At 45.1% G+C, this 16,199-nt stretch overlaps 1 protein-coding gene and 1 long non-coding RNA gene across 4 annotated transcripts; one reads left to right on the top strand and one right to left on the bottom strand.

Annotated features, from left to right (window-relative positions):
• Positions 1–8,312: 8,312 nt before the first annotated feature.
• LOC149662724 (uncharacterized) lies at positions 8,313–10,088 on the top strand. 3 transcript variants are annotated; one of them, XR_016368603.1, is made up of 4 exons: positions 8,321–8,393; positions 8,483–8,595; positions 8,780–8,973; positions 10,035–10,088. It is a non-coding gene; the product is annotated as an uncharacterized LOC149662724 (long non-coding RNA). The 3 variants fall into 3 exon arrangements; XR_016368604.1 differs by lacking the exon at positions 10,035–10,088 and having other exon boundaries at positions 8,313–8,418; positions 8,780–9,073; XR_016368602.1 differs by lacking the exon at positions 10,035–10,088 and having other exon boundaries at positions 8,780–9,073.
• A 4,424-nt stretch (positions 10,089–14,512) lies between these two features.
• Positions 14,513–15,274, bottom strand: LOC149662723 (uncharacterized). The gene has a single exon (XM_089842294.1). It carries the CDS (start codon positions 15,272–15,274, stop codon positions 14,513–14,515), a length of 762 nt encoding a protein of 253 aa, XP_089698420.1.
• Positions 15,275–16,199: the final 925 nt, after the last annotated feature.

The raw sequence follows: 16,199 nt of genomic DNA, 5'->3' as shown, positions 1-16,199 counted from the left end.
AAGACAGACATAAACTCTAATGAAATTAGAAGGTAAAGCATTGTAATATTAAAAATAGAGATCCGCCCTGTTCGCTGGTATTTTTTTCTCCGTATGAGTAACCAGCCCACGTCGTGACCGGTATTAATATTAATAACTAACTTAAAACATTGTTTTAGTGTATGGTTTCAGGCTCAGCAGGACAATTGCCCAGCCCATCCGTCCGGACTCGTTGCAAGATTTCTGGAGAACGAAGGAATTGACGCTTTGGATTAACCCGCTCTCTCGCCCGACTTGAACCCGATTTAGCGTTTATGTCTGTCATTTAATAAAAGATTAAAAATGTGTTTAAGGGCTAAGGGAGGTTAAGTAAAATATTAAGCTACAATTGAAATTGAAAGTGACAGTCTTGTTGTTAATAAATAGTTCATGAACGCAGATGTCAGAGCAAGATTCGAATTTGGCGGGGACTGAATAATAATAAAAAGTTTAAAATTTCAGATTGGCTCACTTAAACTAGGTTTTTATGACGTTGCTGACGGGATCGGCAAAAATTACGTTATTCCTTTTTACCTTTGTCGCTTTGACACGCCTCTTCTTTCATACCCCTCCTTTCCGTGGAAGGAGGTCCGGTAATTTGACGCGCTCTTAGATTACTCTATTCTCTATTCCAACTTCTAAAATTAAATCTATCCCTGGCCTCACATTTGCGATAAACGCGGGAGGCTATAGCCAGCCTCAGGCTCCGTTTAAAGAAGCTCAATCGCGTAGCGAACATTCCTAGCATAGAAGCCCTCTTCTCTGAAGTTGTTTCATGTATGGAATAGTCGAATTTGTCTATTTGAAGGGATCTCGTTCTTCTACTAATCATGAGACCAGTATGCATAATGAAAAATTCAGGAAATACCATGTCTCGCGCCACAATTGTCACATCGTGCAAATTTTTTCAAGTCTCGCGATAAATTTATTCAACACGGAGCGTGCTAAGAGAAAATTTTTGATAAAAACGCAGGGCGCTACGCGATTGGTCGGAGGTCCTTATTTAAAATTATTCATGAAATTTCAAACTAATCGTAGTTTAAAAATCGTTCGGTGTTATTTCCTGGAGGTTTCACTATGAAGATCGGTCTTATAGAAGAATCAATAAAAAAATTACTTCATTTTCCACTTCACCATCCCTTTAATGAACGTCTGATTTGTTTCAAAGTATTGCGCCACAAGACCAATCATATATATACGCATAAGGTGCCATAACATCTAACAAGCATTATTACGACAAAGATTCGATACTCGATGATGAATTATCGCCACTCTAACCAAGTTTGCCAGATTTTGAATAAAGGCTGATTACTCGTGACCTATTCATCCGAATTGAATTAGGTGAACACTTTTCAAATATGAATCGACCCCAAGGAATCCGAAAATCACATTTATATCCTCGAGAAATCAATATTTTCAAAGTTGATAATTTTGACATTTCCGGTTTCCGGTATAAGTATGCAAAGGACAACTTTGGAACGGGTAAAATATGAAAGAGAAATGCAAAACTTTTATAACGCACTTTATTCCAGAGCGCTAGCTTGAATAGTTTTTGAATTATACTAAAATATGTGCGAAAAACGCAACGCGCAAAGACTTCTTTAACAGTCTGTACCTGTAATGAGCCTACAAACATCCTGATTTCTTACGGTAGTTACAATTTCCCTTCTGTTTTCTAGCTGTAAGGTAGCTATTTTATGACTCTAGAAGAGCTAAATTTTGTATACTGCTGTACTGAGTTTTCCAACGGAAGATATTTTTTCTGCAAAACGTCTAAAATGTTCTGCATTGCTCTCTGGAATGCATCTTAATTTTGTCTGAAGTTGAACCTTTTTCAGGTTTATTTCAGTATTTTTCCAGAATATTCCAGGATATTTGCAATATATTGCAGATTCTAAAAAATCTAAATAACAGCAAAATGCAGCCGTAAATTTTTGTAAGGGTAGAATGGTAGACAAAGTAAGAATATTATTATTAATATTTTGTGAGTTTCGAGACTAATTCCAAACTTAATTTCTTAGGAAAGAACATCGATTTATGTGAGATGAGGGATAGAAGAAACCTAAGAGCTCGCCTACTGCATTTGAGTACCGTCTCTGCAAAATTTCATACCTCTGATAAAGGAGTTTGGACTCGGAGTAGATTATCAGTCAAATGGTAACTATAGATGTTAAGCATACAAGCTACTGAGCTTTACGCAGGTGTCCTTGTGATTTAAATTAAAATTTCGAGTTTAAAACTAAACCTGTTGTCTTAGATTAGTGGTGTCTTCGAAGTTTGAGTAATTAATGGTTTAGAGAACACTTTAGGACTCGGGTTCGATTTGTTGGTTTATTTTTTATTGTTTCCGGTTGTAGTATACTTTTGATGGTTATTTACTTTTGCGAAAAACGCGATAGAGGTTTGCGTGTAGTTCAACGTCGACATTTCGGTTATTGGAAGTAATTAGGTTTTAAATAAGATCACAGGACAACTTGTGCAATGAACTTTAAAAGAACTATACGATCATATTTAATTATTTTTTATTAAAACTTGAGCAATGAAAAACCAGATGACTTCGCCAGTTATAATTTCAGTATTTACATGTGTGGACACCATTCCACTAAAACCAATAAATACCAGTTAGAAGTAATTCTTACGATATTTATAATACAAGATTTTAAGAAAATTTTAATGAAATCTAATAATAGATCTAAACATACTCTAACAATTACACAAAACAAATTAAAGTTTTTACATGACGTAAATGCGAAGTTTACGGTCTAATAATGTGACCAATATCCCTGGTTTTCGTAAACCTCCCGAACTCTACTAGGCATTGAATTCCACGTTCAACTTGAGATCGCGCCAACGGTGTCCTCCCATTGGATCGAATCTCATTCGACCGAATTCCCAATCGACCGATTTTATCTGAAATATGATTTTAAATCCCGCCGTTTGTGCGGTTTCTGTCTATTGGGATTTTTTTATTAGGAATATTATTATTACTTATAAGGCTATATAAGTTAATTTAGCGATAGGAACTTTCGTCTCACCGTGGCGCAGTGGAAGAGTATCGGATTACCGTGCGACAGTCGGTTTCCCGAAAGAAAAAATAAACTACGTAATAATAGTTTCATGCAAATGATTATTAATTTTATTTGAACTTAATTGCAGTTACGTTAGACAGTGTGGGAAACTATAAAGTAATAAAATACTATTGCAATAATGGCCTTTGAGTATTTGAAATATTTTGCGTAAATTTTATTAAAATTAACGTAATATTTAGAGGGTTTTGGTTGGGTTGGGTTGGGTTAGGGTTAGATTGGGTTAGGTTATGTTTTGTTAGGTAGGGTAAGGTTAGGTTTGGTTAGGTCTGGTTGGGTTAGATAAGTTTAGGTAAGGTTGGGTTAGGTAAGGTAAGGTTAGGTTTGGTTAGATTTGGTTGGGTTAGATAAGTTTAGGTAAGGTTAGGTTTGGTTAGGTTAGGTTAGGGAAGGTTGGGTTAGGTAGCGTTAGGTAGGGTTATGTAAGGTTAGGTAAGGTAAGGTTAGGTTTGGTTAGGTTAGGTTAGGTTGGGTTGGGCTGGGTTGGGTTAGGTTGGGTTAGGTTGGGTTGGGTTAGGTTGGGTTGGGTTGGGTCAGGTTTGGCTGGGTTAGGTTGGGTTAGGTAACGTTAGGTAGGGTTATGTAAGGTTAGGTTGGGTTGGGTCAGGTTGGGCTGGGTTTGGTTGGGTTAGGTAGCGTTAGGTAGGGTTATGTAAGGTTATGTAAGGTTAGGTTAAGGTTAGGTTAGGGTTAGGTGGGTTAGGTAAGGTAAGGTTAGGTTTGGATGCGGTAGGATAACCGATTTTCCAAAATGTTTTATTTTCGTTGAGGTCTTTGCATAATAAAAGCGGGCCTTTTCCAACAAATTATTTTTATAAAGATTCTGGAACAGTTAACGCTGCATTTATTAAGTTCCTTGAACAATAAATATATTTTCCAAAATATTGATTGTTTTACGGGTCATTTCAGGTTGGCTTTGATTCGGCTCGGTTTCAATAGAGGTATCCTTTTAAACTTGGGATTTGACCATCACAGTATCATTATTTTTATTGGAAAGTGTATTGATAGACGCAAGCTTACGGACAAGGGTATTTTCTTTAAACCAAAAGAGGTATTTTTTAATTCGGTTTTGAAATACGGCGTTAAAAATATATCGTTTAATAGCAATGAAAATTTTAAGATAATAAACCCGCGCATTTTGGCTATATTCGGTCCAACGGGATTCGGTTCATTACGACATTAGGTCTAATGGGATTCGGCCCAATGGGCCAGCAGCGAGCCAACAGGGCCGTCTTAAGTGCTATATGGGCCCCTGGGCAGTGCAGTATATTGGGCCCCTTATCCCCTATACAAAACAAATCAATCGAGAAATAAAAATAGTTATTATTTTCTTCAAACGAAAGTCTACAAATTTAAAAGTCAACGCAAAGTCAGAAACATTTGCGCACTTTCTTCCTTGAAAATTCCTTTACAATTGGATCGAAGTCGATCCTTTTTTGGATCGACATTACGTAATTCACGTTTGAACACATTTTTTTGACAAATCTCTTGTCTTGGAATTCTAATGCTTTCTCCATCCTCTTTATACACTCGGCATGTCTTGGAAATGTCGCTTTCATGGTTCTGACAAGATGTCGGCCCATTTCGAATCCAGCATGCAACTGTGTTAGGATTGCCGATGACCCATAGCCCTGCATCTGTTTCCTGGAAGGAAGATGTTTTCGTTTCACATTTAGGCACTTCCACTGGTGGAATATCCTCATCTGGATCACTTGTAGGAACAAGTGATGACTCCACTGCAATGTCGGTTGGAACTGTGGTAGTCGTTGAAGGCTTCGGTGATATTGTTGAAGGAGTAATTTTACCAGGCTCAGCACTTCTCATAGCATTTTGATGGAAGCATGATGCTACCTTGCGAAGTTTGTTAGCTTTCTCTTTCTCCTGCGCAGCTCGTTTTATCTTCTGGGCACCGCTCAAAGTATTACGTTTCATTTTTGATTTGATCACTAATAATCTCTATTTATAGTTTGTCTAACATCTCAGCCATAATTTTATTCATAACAGGAATTTTATTTTAAACAGAGTGGTCTATTTTCAGCAGGGAAAGTAATAGACTTGTACCCCACGTGCCACCTAACAGCGAGAATGAGCGAGAAAATTCCAGGTTTTCTCTCTGCGCATGGGCAAAATGACAGTATAGACTGAGTCTGATTTAGTGTGTTGGTTTCAAACTAAACCGATGTGCGGTTGTGAAGTGAGGCCATGGGGAGGGGAGATAATGTAAAAACCTAGGCAATGGGTGACTATCCTATAGGTCTCAGACTTCTAGTTTTACATTTTTCAAGTTCGAAGGCCAAATTTTTCATTGAAAAGACTGAATGACAAATGGTAAGTAGTTTATATTTTCCAGTGGTTCTCTTGTGACAAGAAATGTAAATTCAGTAGTATTTGACAACTATGGGGGCCCTGTCCTTAAGGGGCCCCTGGGCCAGTGCCCAACGGGCCCAATGGATAAGACGGCACTGCGCGCCAAGCATTTTGTACCGCTTCCAACAACTCAGCAGCGTTCCTGACGTTGACATGGTCAACTTTCCGAACCATCTCTGCCCACAGGTTTTCGATTGGGTTCAGGTCACAGCCTTTTGAAGGCCAATTCATCTCCTTCATGAGAAATTAACGGTTGCATCGTATAAAATAGAGATTAAATCAGTTTAATGAATTACATTGTTAACTACAGTGACAAGATATTTACCGTAAAACCATGAACTGCACTATCCAGCAAGACAAACTGAAGTTCTGGGAAAAACTTAAACTGAAATATAACAACACTATGATTGTTTTTAATTATAGGTCTTTTCCATGACCCTAAGAGTCCGGTTGGATTTGTGGTTAAACCCTCTTGGGGACCGACTTAAAGCGTGCAAACAGAGAAAGGGACGGGAGAGTACATAATATTAAATTTCAAAGACACATCATTGGAGTAAGCAATGAAGTAGGTAATATGATTAGGTGAGTAATTAACAATAGTTTTTAACAGGGGGTAAACGAAACATTAATGATTATAGGCACGCGACAAAAAGTGCTGATAAATGTAAACTCCATGCTGGCTCTCGAAGTTGGAGACGCAAGCTGGATGGCGCGCTTAATTTCCCCCCTTGCTTTGCTGCTCTGCCTTACCTTTCGCTTGCGCGACCGCCAGCTTGGGTCCTCAACAGTGCGTTGTATCACACCTCCTCGGTGGTGAGAGCTGGGCAACCACTGCGTTTTGTGGGCTGAGCTGATACGCGCCCTTCCCAAGCCAAGGTGTGCAGGTATCGTGCTGAGGGCTGTGTGGTACCGGGGAAGTTAATCTACGGTATCTCGAACGATCCCCTCGGGGCACCAGGCGAAACCCCGTTGTAACTAGCCTTCCACCCGGGTTGAGGACTACCGGGTGGCGACCTTTTATTTGCCTCATTACTCGTGGGATCTCTATGGATTCTTTAAAAACAAAAACCAAAACCAAACCTGGGCATGGAGCCGGTTCTACCGGTACCCAGCCTTCTCTCAGGGAAGGAGGCAACTCCCAACCTGCTTCTGGGCGAGATGCTGCCTCTGGCAGCACCCACCCGCAATCGGCGGAAGGCCAAAAGTCGCCTCCTGCTCCTCAATCGGGTTCCACCAGGTTGAGTGAAGCAAATAGGAGGCGCAGGGCCAACCGCCGAAGAAAACAACCCCAAAAAGGTGGCCAGAACTCTGCACTGGGTGCAGGAGATACGGGCCGAGATGTGACTCCTGTACCTTCGGGTGCTGGGAGAAACGTCCCGGGTACGGACTCTACGCCTGGTCCAAGAGAAGCTACCACCCTTTCTGGCAAGAGAGCTAGGACAGAGGACCCTGATCCCTCGCCTAGCTTACAAGCTGCGGCGTCAAAGAAGACCAAGTCTTACTGCGACGTCGCCAGTATTGTCAAGATGGCCATCGTTAAAGATGGCTATCCGACTAATGCGGTCACGGAGGAGGACGTCGTTCCTATCCAGGCCGCTATACTTGACGCATTGGACGCTGAGCTTTCTTCGGGAAGCTCGCTGCCACGTCCTCTTAATTTCCACATCATGGCTGGGGCCATGATCTATTCATGTGGGGATTCTGCGACCAGTGAATGGCTCGTGAAGGTGCTACACCATAATGAGCGTGCCATAGGGGGAACACGGCTTTCAGTGATGAAGGCCAGTGAACTCCCGAAGCCGTTCAAGGTGTCCTTCCGGACCAAGGACCGTCGCACCATTGATCCGGCGGCTCTTCTCCGGCGATTGAAGGCCTACAACGGAAGGTTTCTGACCGACTGTTGGCGGTGCCTGAAGTCGTTCGATGAGAAGAGCACCAGACGCTGGATCTTCCTAATTGACGGCTCCTCCATGGAGGCCATCAAGGAAGCCGGCTTCGAGGGTCTTACTGGTGTAGATGTCGGGACATTTAAAGTCCTGAATGCGCCAAAGGACCCTCTCCAGAATGCCTCTGAGGCTTCTGAAGAAGAGGGTAATACTGCAGCCAGCGTGAGTGGGGAGCTGGCAGCAAATATTGCTAGTATTAATTTAGAGCCATCCCTTCCAGATAGCTCAGACATTGACCTCGGGACAGAGTCCGACTTCTTGAAGGACTCTGATACCGAGAGGACCTGCGCTCCTGTTACTGGGATGGAGCTGGGGGCCGAGGGTGCTGCTGGTGGTGGCGAAGGAGATACCGGTCCTGGATCGGGACTCCACGCTACCGCCAAGCGGTGGCCGGGGCCGCCTCTCTCCCTAAGTCATGAGTATCAAGGTGATCCAGATCAACCTGCATCACTGCAAAGCAGCCTCGGCAGTTCTCTGCCGGAGGTTTGCCTTAGAGGGCCTGGATGTGGCCCTCATTCAGGAACCTTGGATTCATAATGGCAAAATCCTTGGTTTAAAGAATGCAGGTAATATCTCTTATGACTTTACCTCACCCAACCCCAGGGCGTGTGTTCTGACCAGGAAGGGTCTTGACATCCTTCCGCTTCCGAACTACCTCACTAGGGATACTGCTGAGATTAAGGTAATGCCCTCCTCTTCTGGAGAGGCAACTGGCCTTATCATGGCGTCTGCTTACTTTCCCCATGATGCCACTGGCTCCCCTCCACCACAGGAGGTTGTCACTCTTGTCGACCGCTGTGAGAGGCAGGGGGACAGGCTCATTCTGGGTTGCGATGCCAATGCCCACCATGTCACGTGGGGCAGTAGTGACTGCAACAGACGTGGTGATGAACTACTAGAATATCTGGTCGGTACGAACCTGCATATTCTCAACAGGCACAATGAGCCAACCTTCGTTACTTCTAACAGAAAGGAGGTCATTGATGTCACCCTGGCCACAGGCAATATCAGCCTGTCGGTTTCTAACTGGCATGTGTCTAATGAACCGTCTCTTTCGGATCATAGGCACATCTGCTTCTCGGTCGCGGTCAAGTCAACTTCGGTTAAGACGGAACTGCGTAATCCCCGTCGGACCGACTGGTCCGGCTACAGGGAGGAACTTTGCATCCTACTCAGAGGTAATGCTCCAAAGCTTTCCTCGGTGCTGGAATTTGATTTGGCAGTTGATCTCATGCAACAAGCCATTATCAATTCCTACCACCACAACTGTCCGGCGAAGCCTGCCAGCCGGCCGAGGCTCGTTCCTTGGTGGAATACGGAACTTGGCAAGCTTCGCAAGCTCACTCGTAAGCTCTTTAATAGGGCTAAGAGGACTGGGGACTGGACTATTTATAGACAGACCCTTAACAAGTATAATAAAGCCATCCGGGAGGCCAAAAGGAACTCCTGGAGGGACTTCTGCGGTAGCATCTCTGATGCCCCCGCTACTGCCAAGATCATGAGGATCCTGGCTCACGATAACACTCACCAGCTCAGCACCATCAAGGTGGCAGAAGGTGAGTTTACCAAGTCAGGGACTGACACCCTTAAGCATATGCTTAAGGTACACTTTCCGGACTCCGAGGCTTTTGACCCCACAAGCACCGACACTCCCCCCGTGCACTTTCGAAGGGCACACAGGGCGGACTGGGGCATCGCCAATAAGATAGTTACATACTCTAGACTTAAGTGGGCTGTAAATTCGTTTCAGCCCTATAAGTCCCCTGGCCCAGATGGCGTCTTTCCCGCCCTCCTTCAGGAAGGCATAGACGCCATTGGCCCCTATCTGTGCAGGATATTTAGAGCCTGCATTGCTCTGGCGCATATTCCAGATATCTGGAAGCGCTCGAAGGTTATCTTTATTCCCAAACCTGGGAAGACGAGCTATCTTGAGGCTAAGGCATTTAGACCTATCTGTCTTACCTCTTTCTTCCTAAAGACTTTAGAGAAATTGGTGGACAGGTATTTGCGGGATGGTGTTCTTTCCCACACACCCCTGTCCACTTTTCAGTTTGCCTATCAGAAAGGCAAATCTACAGAGACGGCGCTCCATGGCATCTTGAACTGCCTTGACAGGGCCATCGAGTTCAAGGAGATGTCTTTGGCCATCTTCCTTGATATTGAGGGGGCCTTTGATAGGGTCTCTAGTGAAGTTATCCTTCGCGCTGCGGAGCGGTTTGGTATTGACGACACTTTGTGTCGTTGGATAAAATCCATGCTCACGTACCGTAGGGTGACGGCGTCTCTTCTCGGGGAATCCTTGGAGATCTCCACCGACCGTGGCTGTCCTCAGGGAGGGGTTCTTTCCCCTCTTCTTTGGTGCCTGGTGGTGGATGAGCTGCTGGGCCGACTCGGGGAGGGGGGGTGTTACTGCTTTGGCTATGCGGATGACATCGCAGTGATTGTTACAGGGAGGTTCCCTGCAACTATCGCTGCACTGATGAAATCTGTCTTACATGATGTTGAGGAATGGTGTAGGGAAGTTAACCTCACCGTCAATCCCAATAAGACTGTCCTTATACCGTTTACCCGGAAAAGGACTAATGACCTCTTCAATGATATTTCCTTCTTTGGACAGGTTTTAAAGAAGTCCTCCGAGGTCAAGTACCTTGGCGTGACTCTTGATGCCAAGATTACTTGGAAATCCCATCTTGATCTTAGCATCAAGAAAGCCAAAATTCTATTTTGGCGTTTAAGGAGTTCAGTCAGCAAGTCCTGGGGTTTAAGCCCTAGCGCTGTAAACTGGATTTATACTAGGATCATCAGGCCAGTGGTCTCCTATGGAGCCCTTGTCTGGTGGCCCAGGGTTCGCCTTAAGACAGCCCAAGATGAACTACGCAAGCTTCAAAGGCTGGCGTGCATCGGTATCACGGGGTCCATGAGGACAGCCCCCACAGCCTCTCTGGAAATCCTTCTCAATATGCTTCCCCTTCACCTCTTTATTGAGGAAGAAGCTATTATGGGGGCCTGTAGGCTCAACAACCTCGGCTGGTGGAAGCCCAGGCACTGGGACTTCAGTCACACCAAGCTTTTCAGTGAGTACAGCAGTACTGAGCCATCACTAGTGATGGTCTCAGATAAGTCTGTTATATCACACCACTTCGACAAGCCCTTCAGCGTGCACTTTCCCAGTCGCGCTGTTTGGGAGACCACCCCAGTCCTTGGTACTGGGGGGAGTCCGTCTGGTTCACGGACGGCTCTAAAACGGACTCTGGAGTTGGTGCCGGGGTCTACTGCTTGACCAAGAAGTTTGGTTTTTACGAGAGCCTTGGCAACTTTGCCAGCGTTTTTCAGGCGGAAATCATGGCCATTTGTTTATGTGCGGATTTCTGCAACAAGAAAAACTACCGCGGACGGACGATTCAGATTTATTCGGATAGTCAGGCCGCCCTCAAGGCGCTAAATCAGTGCCTTGTCGATTCTAGACTGGTGCTCAGCTGCCTGGATCTGCTGAGTTCTTTGGCTGCCCGCAACAAGGTTCAATTGCTGTGGGTGCCAGGGCACTGCGGATACCTGGGCAATGAGAGGGCTGATATGTATGCCAAAAGGGGGGCTGAGGCGAAGTTCTTCGGACCTGAGCCTGCGGTTCCCATCCCCCATGGCATCATTCGCCATAGGATTCACTGCCGGATGTCTGCACTTCAACTGCAACTCTGGCTTGACATGGATGGGCAGAGACAAGCCAAGGAGTTTGTCCCGGGTCCTTCTATTACTAGGGCAAAGGAACTGCTTGCCCTTACCAAAAGCAAAATTAGGCTGGTCACCAGTCTCCTCACTGGACACTGCCGGCTGAATAGACACCTGCACCTACTGGGCATCGTTGATGACTCACTCTGTAGGTTCTGCCGGGAGGAAGAGGAAACCTCCTCCCATATCCTATGTTGCTGCGACTATCTCGCGGCCATGAGGTTTGAGCATTTCGATATGCATACTATGGAACCTCACCAGTTCTCTACTGTCTCGGTCAATCGGATTCTCCGATTCATCGAGGCGACAGGACTCTTCGCAGTCTAACCAGTTCGGGGCGCACAATATACCCTGGGTATCGGTGCTCGACGCGGCGACGCGTCACCCCCTTCAACAAACAAACTCCATGCTCAAGAACAATATCAACAATTTGAAAACCGGGCCCTAGGCCTAGCAGTGAACATAAGGTACTATTTTCCGCCGCAGAAATGCCACGCCCCGACACAGTGAAAGCAAAGAAATGGAATTTTCTTAATAAATGATTGCGTAATAATGGTGTTTCGTAAGTTTTTGCTTTGAGGTCATAAGACTGCGAGATGGGTTGTGGCGTTTCCTAGCAAATACCAACATCAATAATTAAAATATCAGTGGCCGTAATGAGAAGCAAGTCAGGTTTGAACGTCACCCACACACCAGAAGATGAACAGACAGCGTTAAAAACCGGTTCACGAAGTTTTGTGAACTGAGGGTCAACGATCGAATTGGTCAAGAAAGTAAGCATTTTATTTTGCCGTTCAATGCGTTTGTCTAAGACGGAAGAGCATTGCTGAGAGATGTGGCTCAATGATTCAGCGCGGCCACAGCCAGGCCGACAAGACCGATCGCCCTTGTTGGCGGGCATCCCGCGACAAGCAAGAAGATTAAGCCTAAGTTCAAGTTTCTTAAGATGCATGCGCGCATCCACGATCTGAGCGCGATCATCCAGCTAGTGGTTAGAAACTGAGCCGTTGCTTTGGTTGAGGCCGGAGCCATACACCGTAGCCACAAAAGAAGCCAAAAACTCCGACTTCAGGCTAGACTTCGTGACACCAGTGGAACCCAAAATTGAATTGCAATGGTCCAACTGAGCAGTCACGAAGCCAGACCCAAGGACCTCACGGATGAGGGGAGAGGGTTGGTCTTCAATGCGGTAAGTCGGTTAATGGCATTTAACCCCCTTAAATTCCCTTTAATGGCATTTAAGGGAATGTTAGACATGAAGTTGAGAAGCCCGAGTCCACCTTCTTTAGCCGAGGTATAAAAGAAACCAGTTGGTGTGTAGTGAGGGAGACGTAAGATCTGTTTGCAAAATTCGCGAACAGTAGCATCGAGCCTCTAAAGGAGACCCTTAGTTAGTCGAGATAATTTTAAAATATGTGAATAACGGGAGAGTACAAAAATGCGCAACATCACGATTTTCTGTTGAAGTTTAAGACAACTTCTACCAAGTAGGTCCAGGTCGTGCTTGAGGTTAGCCAACTGTTGTGTTTTCTACAACAATAACAACCACGACTGGGATACGGATAAAATACTTGAGTTTATTTATTACATTGGTTAAAAGATAACTACAAGATCAGAGAACCGCGTTACGTAGTGATACATCCGATTGTGTTCCACTATCGTTATCGCGTAGGCCTTTTATACACCCGGCTTATCTATTAGTAGGTCAATTATAGGTCATTTAGTTTTTTAAACATAGCACCACTTTCTTCCTTTTTTTTTCTTTAATTAAATTATAAACCGAGTCGTTCTATTGCTTTGCGGGGCCTTTGCGAACGTCGAGGATTGACTTGAGTAGGTGGTCCTGTGTCATCTGCTTCGTCAGTTGTGGTCGCTTGGTTGGAAGTAGTGTTGGTTGGTGGTTCGCCTTCAATTGCTACCTTGTCATGTATGATTTCTGTGGTCGTTGGAGACGTCGTTGGAAACCATTGATCTTCATCTACAAGTTTGTTCTGTGGATGTGGAGGTTTCGCCTGATCCCTAGACGCCACGTCGTGATGTTCGTCTTTGAGTGTTGTGTGTCGTTTTCTCAATTGGTTCTGGTGTTTCCTCATGACCCTGTCACCACTGATCACCTCGTACATGGTCATGCCTATTTTCTTGTTAACGTGTCCTTGAATCCATTTAGGTCCCCTGGAGTAGTTACGGATGTAGACTTCCTCGGTTTCTTGGAACATGGCTTTGTTAACAGTGGCTGCTCGGTCGTCGTTGTTTGGATAGTTTCTAGGATGACTTAAGGTGATGATATTTCTTCCCAACATGAGTTCGGCCGGGGATTTTCCACATGGTAACGGTGTTCTTCTATGTCGCATCAGGATACGAGCTAGTCTCTGATCTAGTGATCCAACGTCGAATGTCTTGAATCCCGCATTGAGAATATCGATGGTCGTATCATGCCTTCCGGATAACTTTTTGACAGAACCTTTTATGGTCCGCACAGTTCTTTCGGCTTGGCCGTTCGATTGTGGATGGTAGGGCGCTATGGTGATGTGGTTCATTCCATTCTTTGCGGCAAAGTCTTTGAATTGATGGCTTGAAAAACATGTTGCATTGTCCGTGACGAGAGTGCGTAAGATCCCAAATCGTGCCATCATGTTGCGAAGGGACAACGTCCACCTCTATCCGTTTAGAAAACGCATCTACCGTAATTAGTAGAAATTTATTTTCTATTGGTCCGGCGAAGTCACAGTGTACCCTTTCCCAAGGTGTTTTAGCGGCAGGCCATGGTGAGAAGGTTTTCGCGGGCTCAGGTGCAAGAGATTGACAAGTTTCACACTGCTTGGTGAAGTCTACAATGTCTTCGTCGATCTTCGGCCACCAATACATGGAACGAGCCAATGCTTTCATACGAACGATTCCCTGGTGCGTTTCGTGGAGTTGCTTCAACATCGTTGATCTCAGGACCTTTGGAACGATGACACGTTGTCCGATCATGAGAACTCCCTGCATTGTAGATAGTTCTTGCCGACGAGAGTAATATGGCCTTGCTTCGTTTGACTCCCGATCTTCTCGGCTCCAACCGTTTATTACGCTTGATTTGATTTTTAAGAGGAATTGGTCGTTTTCAGTGGCGCTCCTTATGTCTGCCACGGTTGTTGGTCTCTGGTCTATCTTCTCTATCAGCAATACATATTCGGTAGGCAAGGGTGTTTCGTCGATCTCAACCGGAAGTGGTAAACGACTCAGCGCATCGGCGTTTGAATGCAGAATTCCCTTCTTGTATTCAATTTGGTAGTCGTGCGTTTTGGTGAAGAAAACGTCGTATTCCTCAGACTGCTCTACCTCGGCATCAATGTATTTCATTTTCTCGTCCCTGTTTTGCTGCTTTTTTTAACAGGCTTTTGAGATGTGACCCTTTTTCCCGCATGCGTGGCAGGTTGAGTTTATGTAGGGACACTTAGACTCTGCGTGTCCTTGCACTCCGCATCGGTAGCATTTGTACTCAGCTTCCTTTACGGTGGGGTCCAAGGCTTGGTTCGAGGCTGACCTTTGTTTTCCTCGTTTTGCTGGGCGTCTTTTCTTCGACAGCAACGATATGGCGTGTACTTTCTCCGTGGATTCTCCATTTTGCTGATTCCTCAAAACGTTCTGTACCGCCTGTTCCATGGCTTGAGCAATTGACATAGCTTTAACGAGGGTTAACTTTTCTTCAGACAGTAACCTTTTCTGCAGAGAATCTTCCTTGCAGCCGCATACGAGCCTGTCCCTAAGCATGTTGTCAAGCGTAGTCCCGTAAGTGCAGAATTCGCTCATGCGACGAAGTTCTGATATGTACTTCGCTATCGTCTCTCCGGGTCTGCGATCACGTGAGTTGAACTTAAATCTTTCCACTATCTCGGATGGGACTGGGTTGAAGAAATCCGCTAGTGCTTTTACCAAGACATCGTATCCCTTGTCAGTGGGTTTAGCGGGTCCCACGATGTACCGTAGAGTTGCGTATGTAGCTGGTCCAATGACTGTCAACAGCGTCGCTCTCTTCTTTGCCTCATCTTCAATATCACTCGCGATGAAGTACTGTTCTAGCCTCTCTGCGTATAATGTCCATGAATCCGTCTGTTCGTCAAAGGGACTAAACTGCGCGGCGAATGACATAATGCTTCTGGCGGTCTTCGTTACAGCGAGATATCTTTGTCTTGAAATGATGACGTTGAACTATCGATGGAATCCCATCTCCGTCGCCAATTTGTTGTGTTTTCTACAACAATAACAACCACGACTGGGATACGGATAAAATACTAGAGTTTATTTATTACATTGGTTAAAAGATAATTACAAGTTCAGAGAACCGCGTTACATAGTGATACATCCGATTGTGTTCCACTATCGTTATCGCGTTGGCCTTTTATACACCCGGCTTATCTATTAGTAGGTCAATTATAGGTCATTTAGTTTTTTAAACATAACACCAACTTAGGCGAGTTTTTCCCATTGTGTCCAAAATGGATTCCGAGATATTTGAAAAAGTCGCCGGCCGACACAGCTCGTAAAGCACCACCCCGGATCGTGAACGGGGCAGAGGCCGTAGGAACAAGTTTACCTGTTTTCCCGATTTTCCGTAACACCAGAGAAGAACATTTCTCGACATTGACTCGCAAGCCACGCGCTTCAAAGAACGTAGTGGTGGAATCGAGTAGAGGGCGCATCCCGAACTCGGATTCAGGAACAAGGAACAAATCGTCAGCAAATGCAAGGACGTTGAGACGATGATGACCGACCGGGATACCGATATCCGCTGGTAGAGAGTCTAAGAGCTCATCAAATACCGCATTGAATAAGAGTGGCGATAGCGGATCACCTTGTTTAACGCCGCGCGTCATTAGAAATGGGCCGCAGCAAAGTGACCCGCACGAGATGCTCGTCGATGATTGCGCGTACGTATTGAGAATGTAGGTAATGGAACTCGGTTCAAGTGATAAGCCGGACAGCGAACGCGAAAGGGCATGGTGACCGACCGTATCGAAGGCCTTGGCAAGGCCAATCGAGACTACCGAAAGTGTCCGACGCCGCTTCTTAGAGT

This window comes from Phalangium opilio, unplaced genomic scaffold (genome assembly GCF_054372755.1).
Source record: "Phalangium opilio isolate 3A_F unplaced genomic scaffold, DU_Popi_V2 ptg000063l_1, whole genome shotgun sequence".
Lineage (NCBI taxonomy): Eukaryota > Metazoa > Arthropoda > Arachnida > Opiliones > Phalangiidae > Phalangium > Phalangium opilio.
This window is presented reverse-complemented; position numbering and strand designations above follow the sequence as displayed.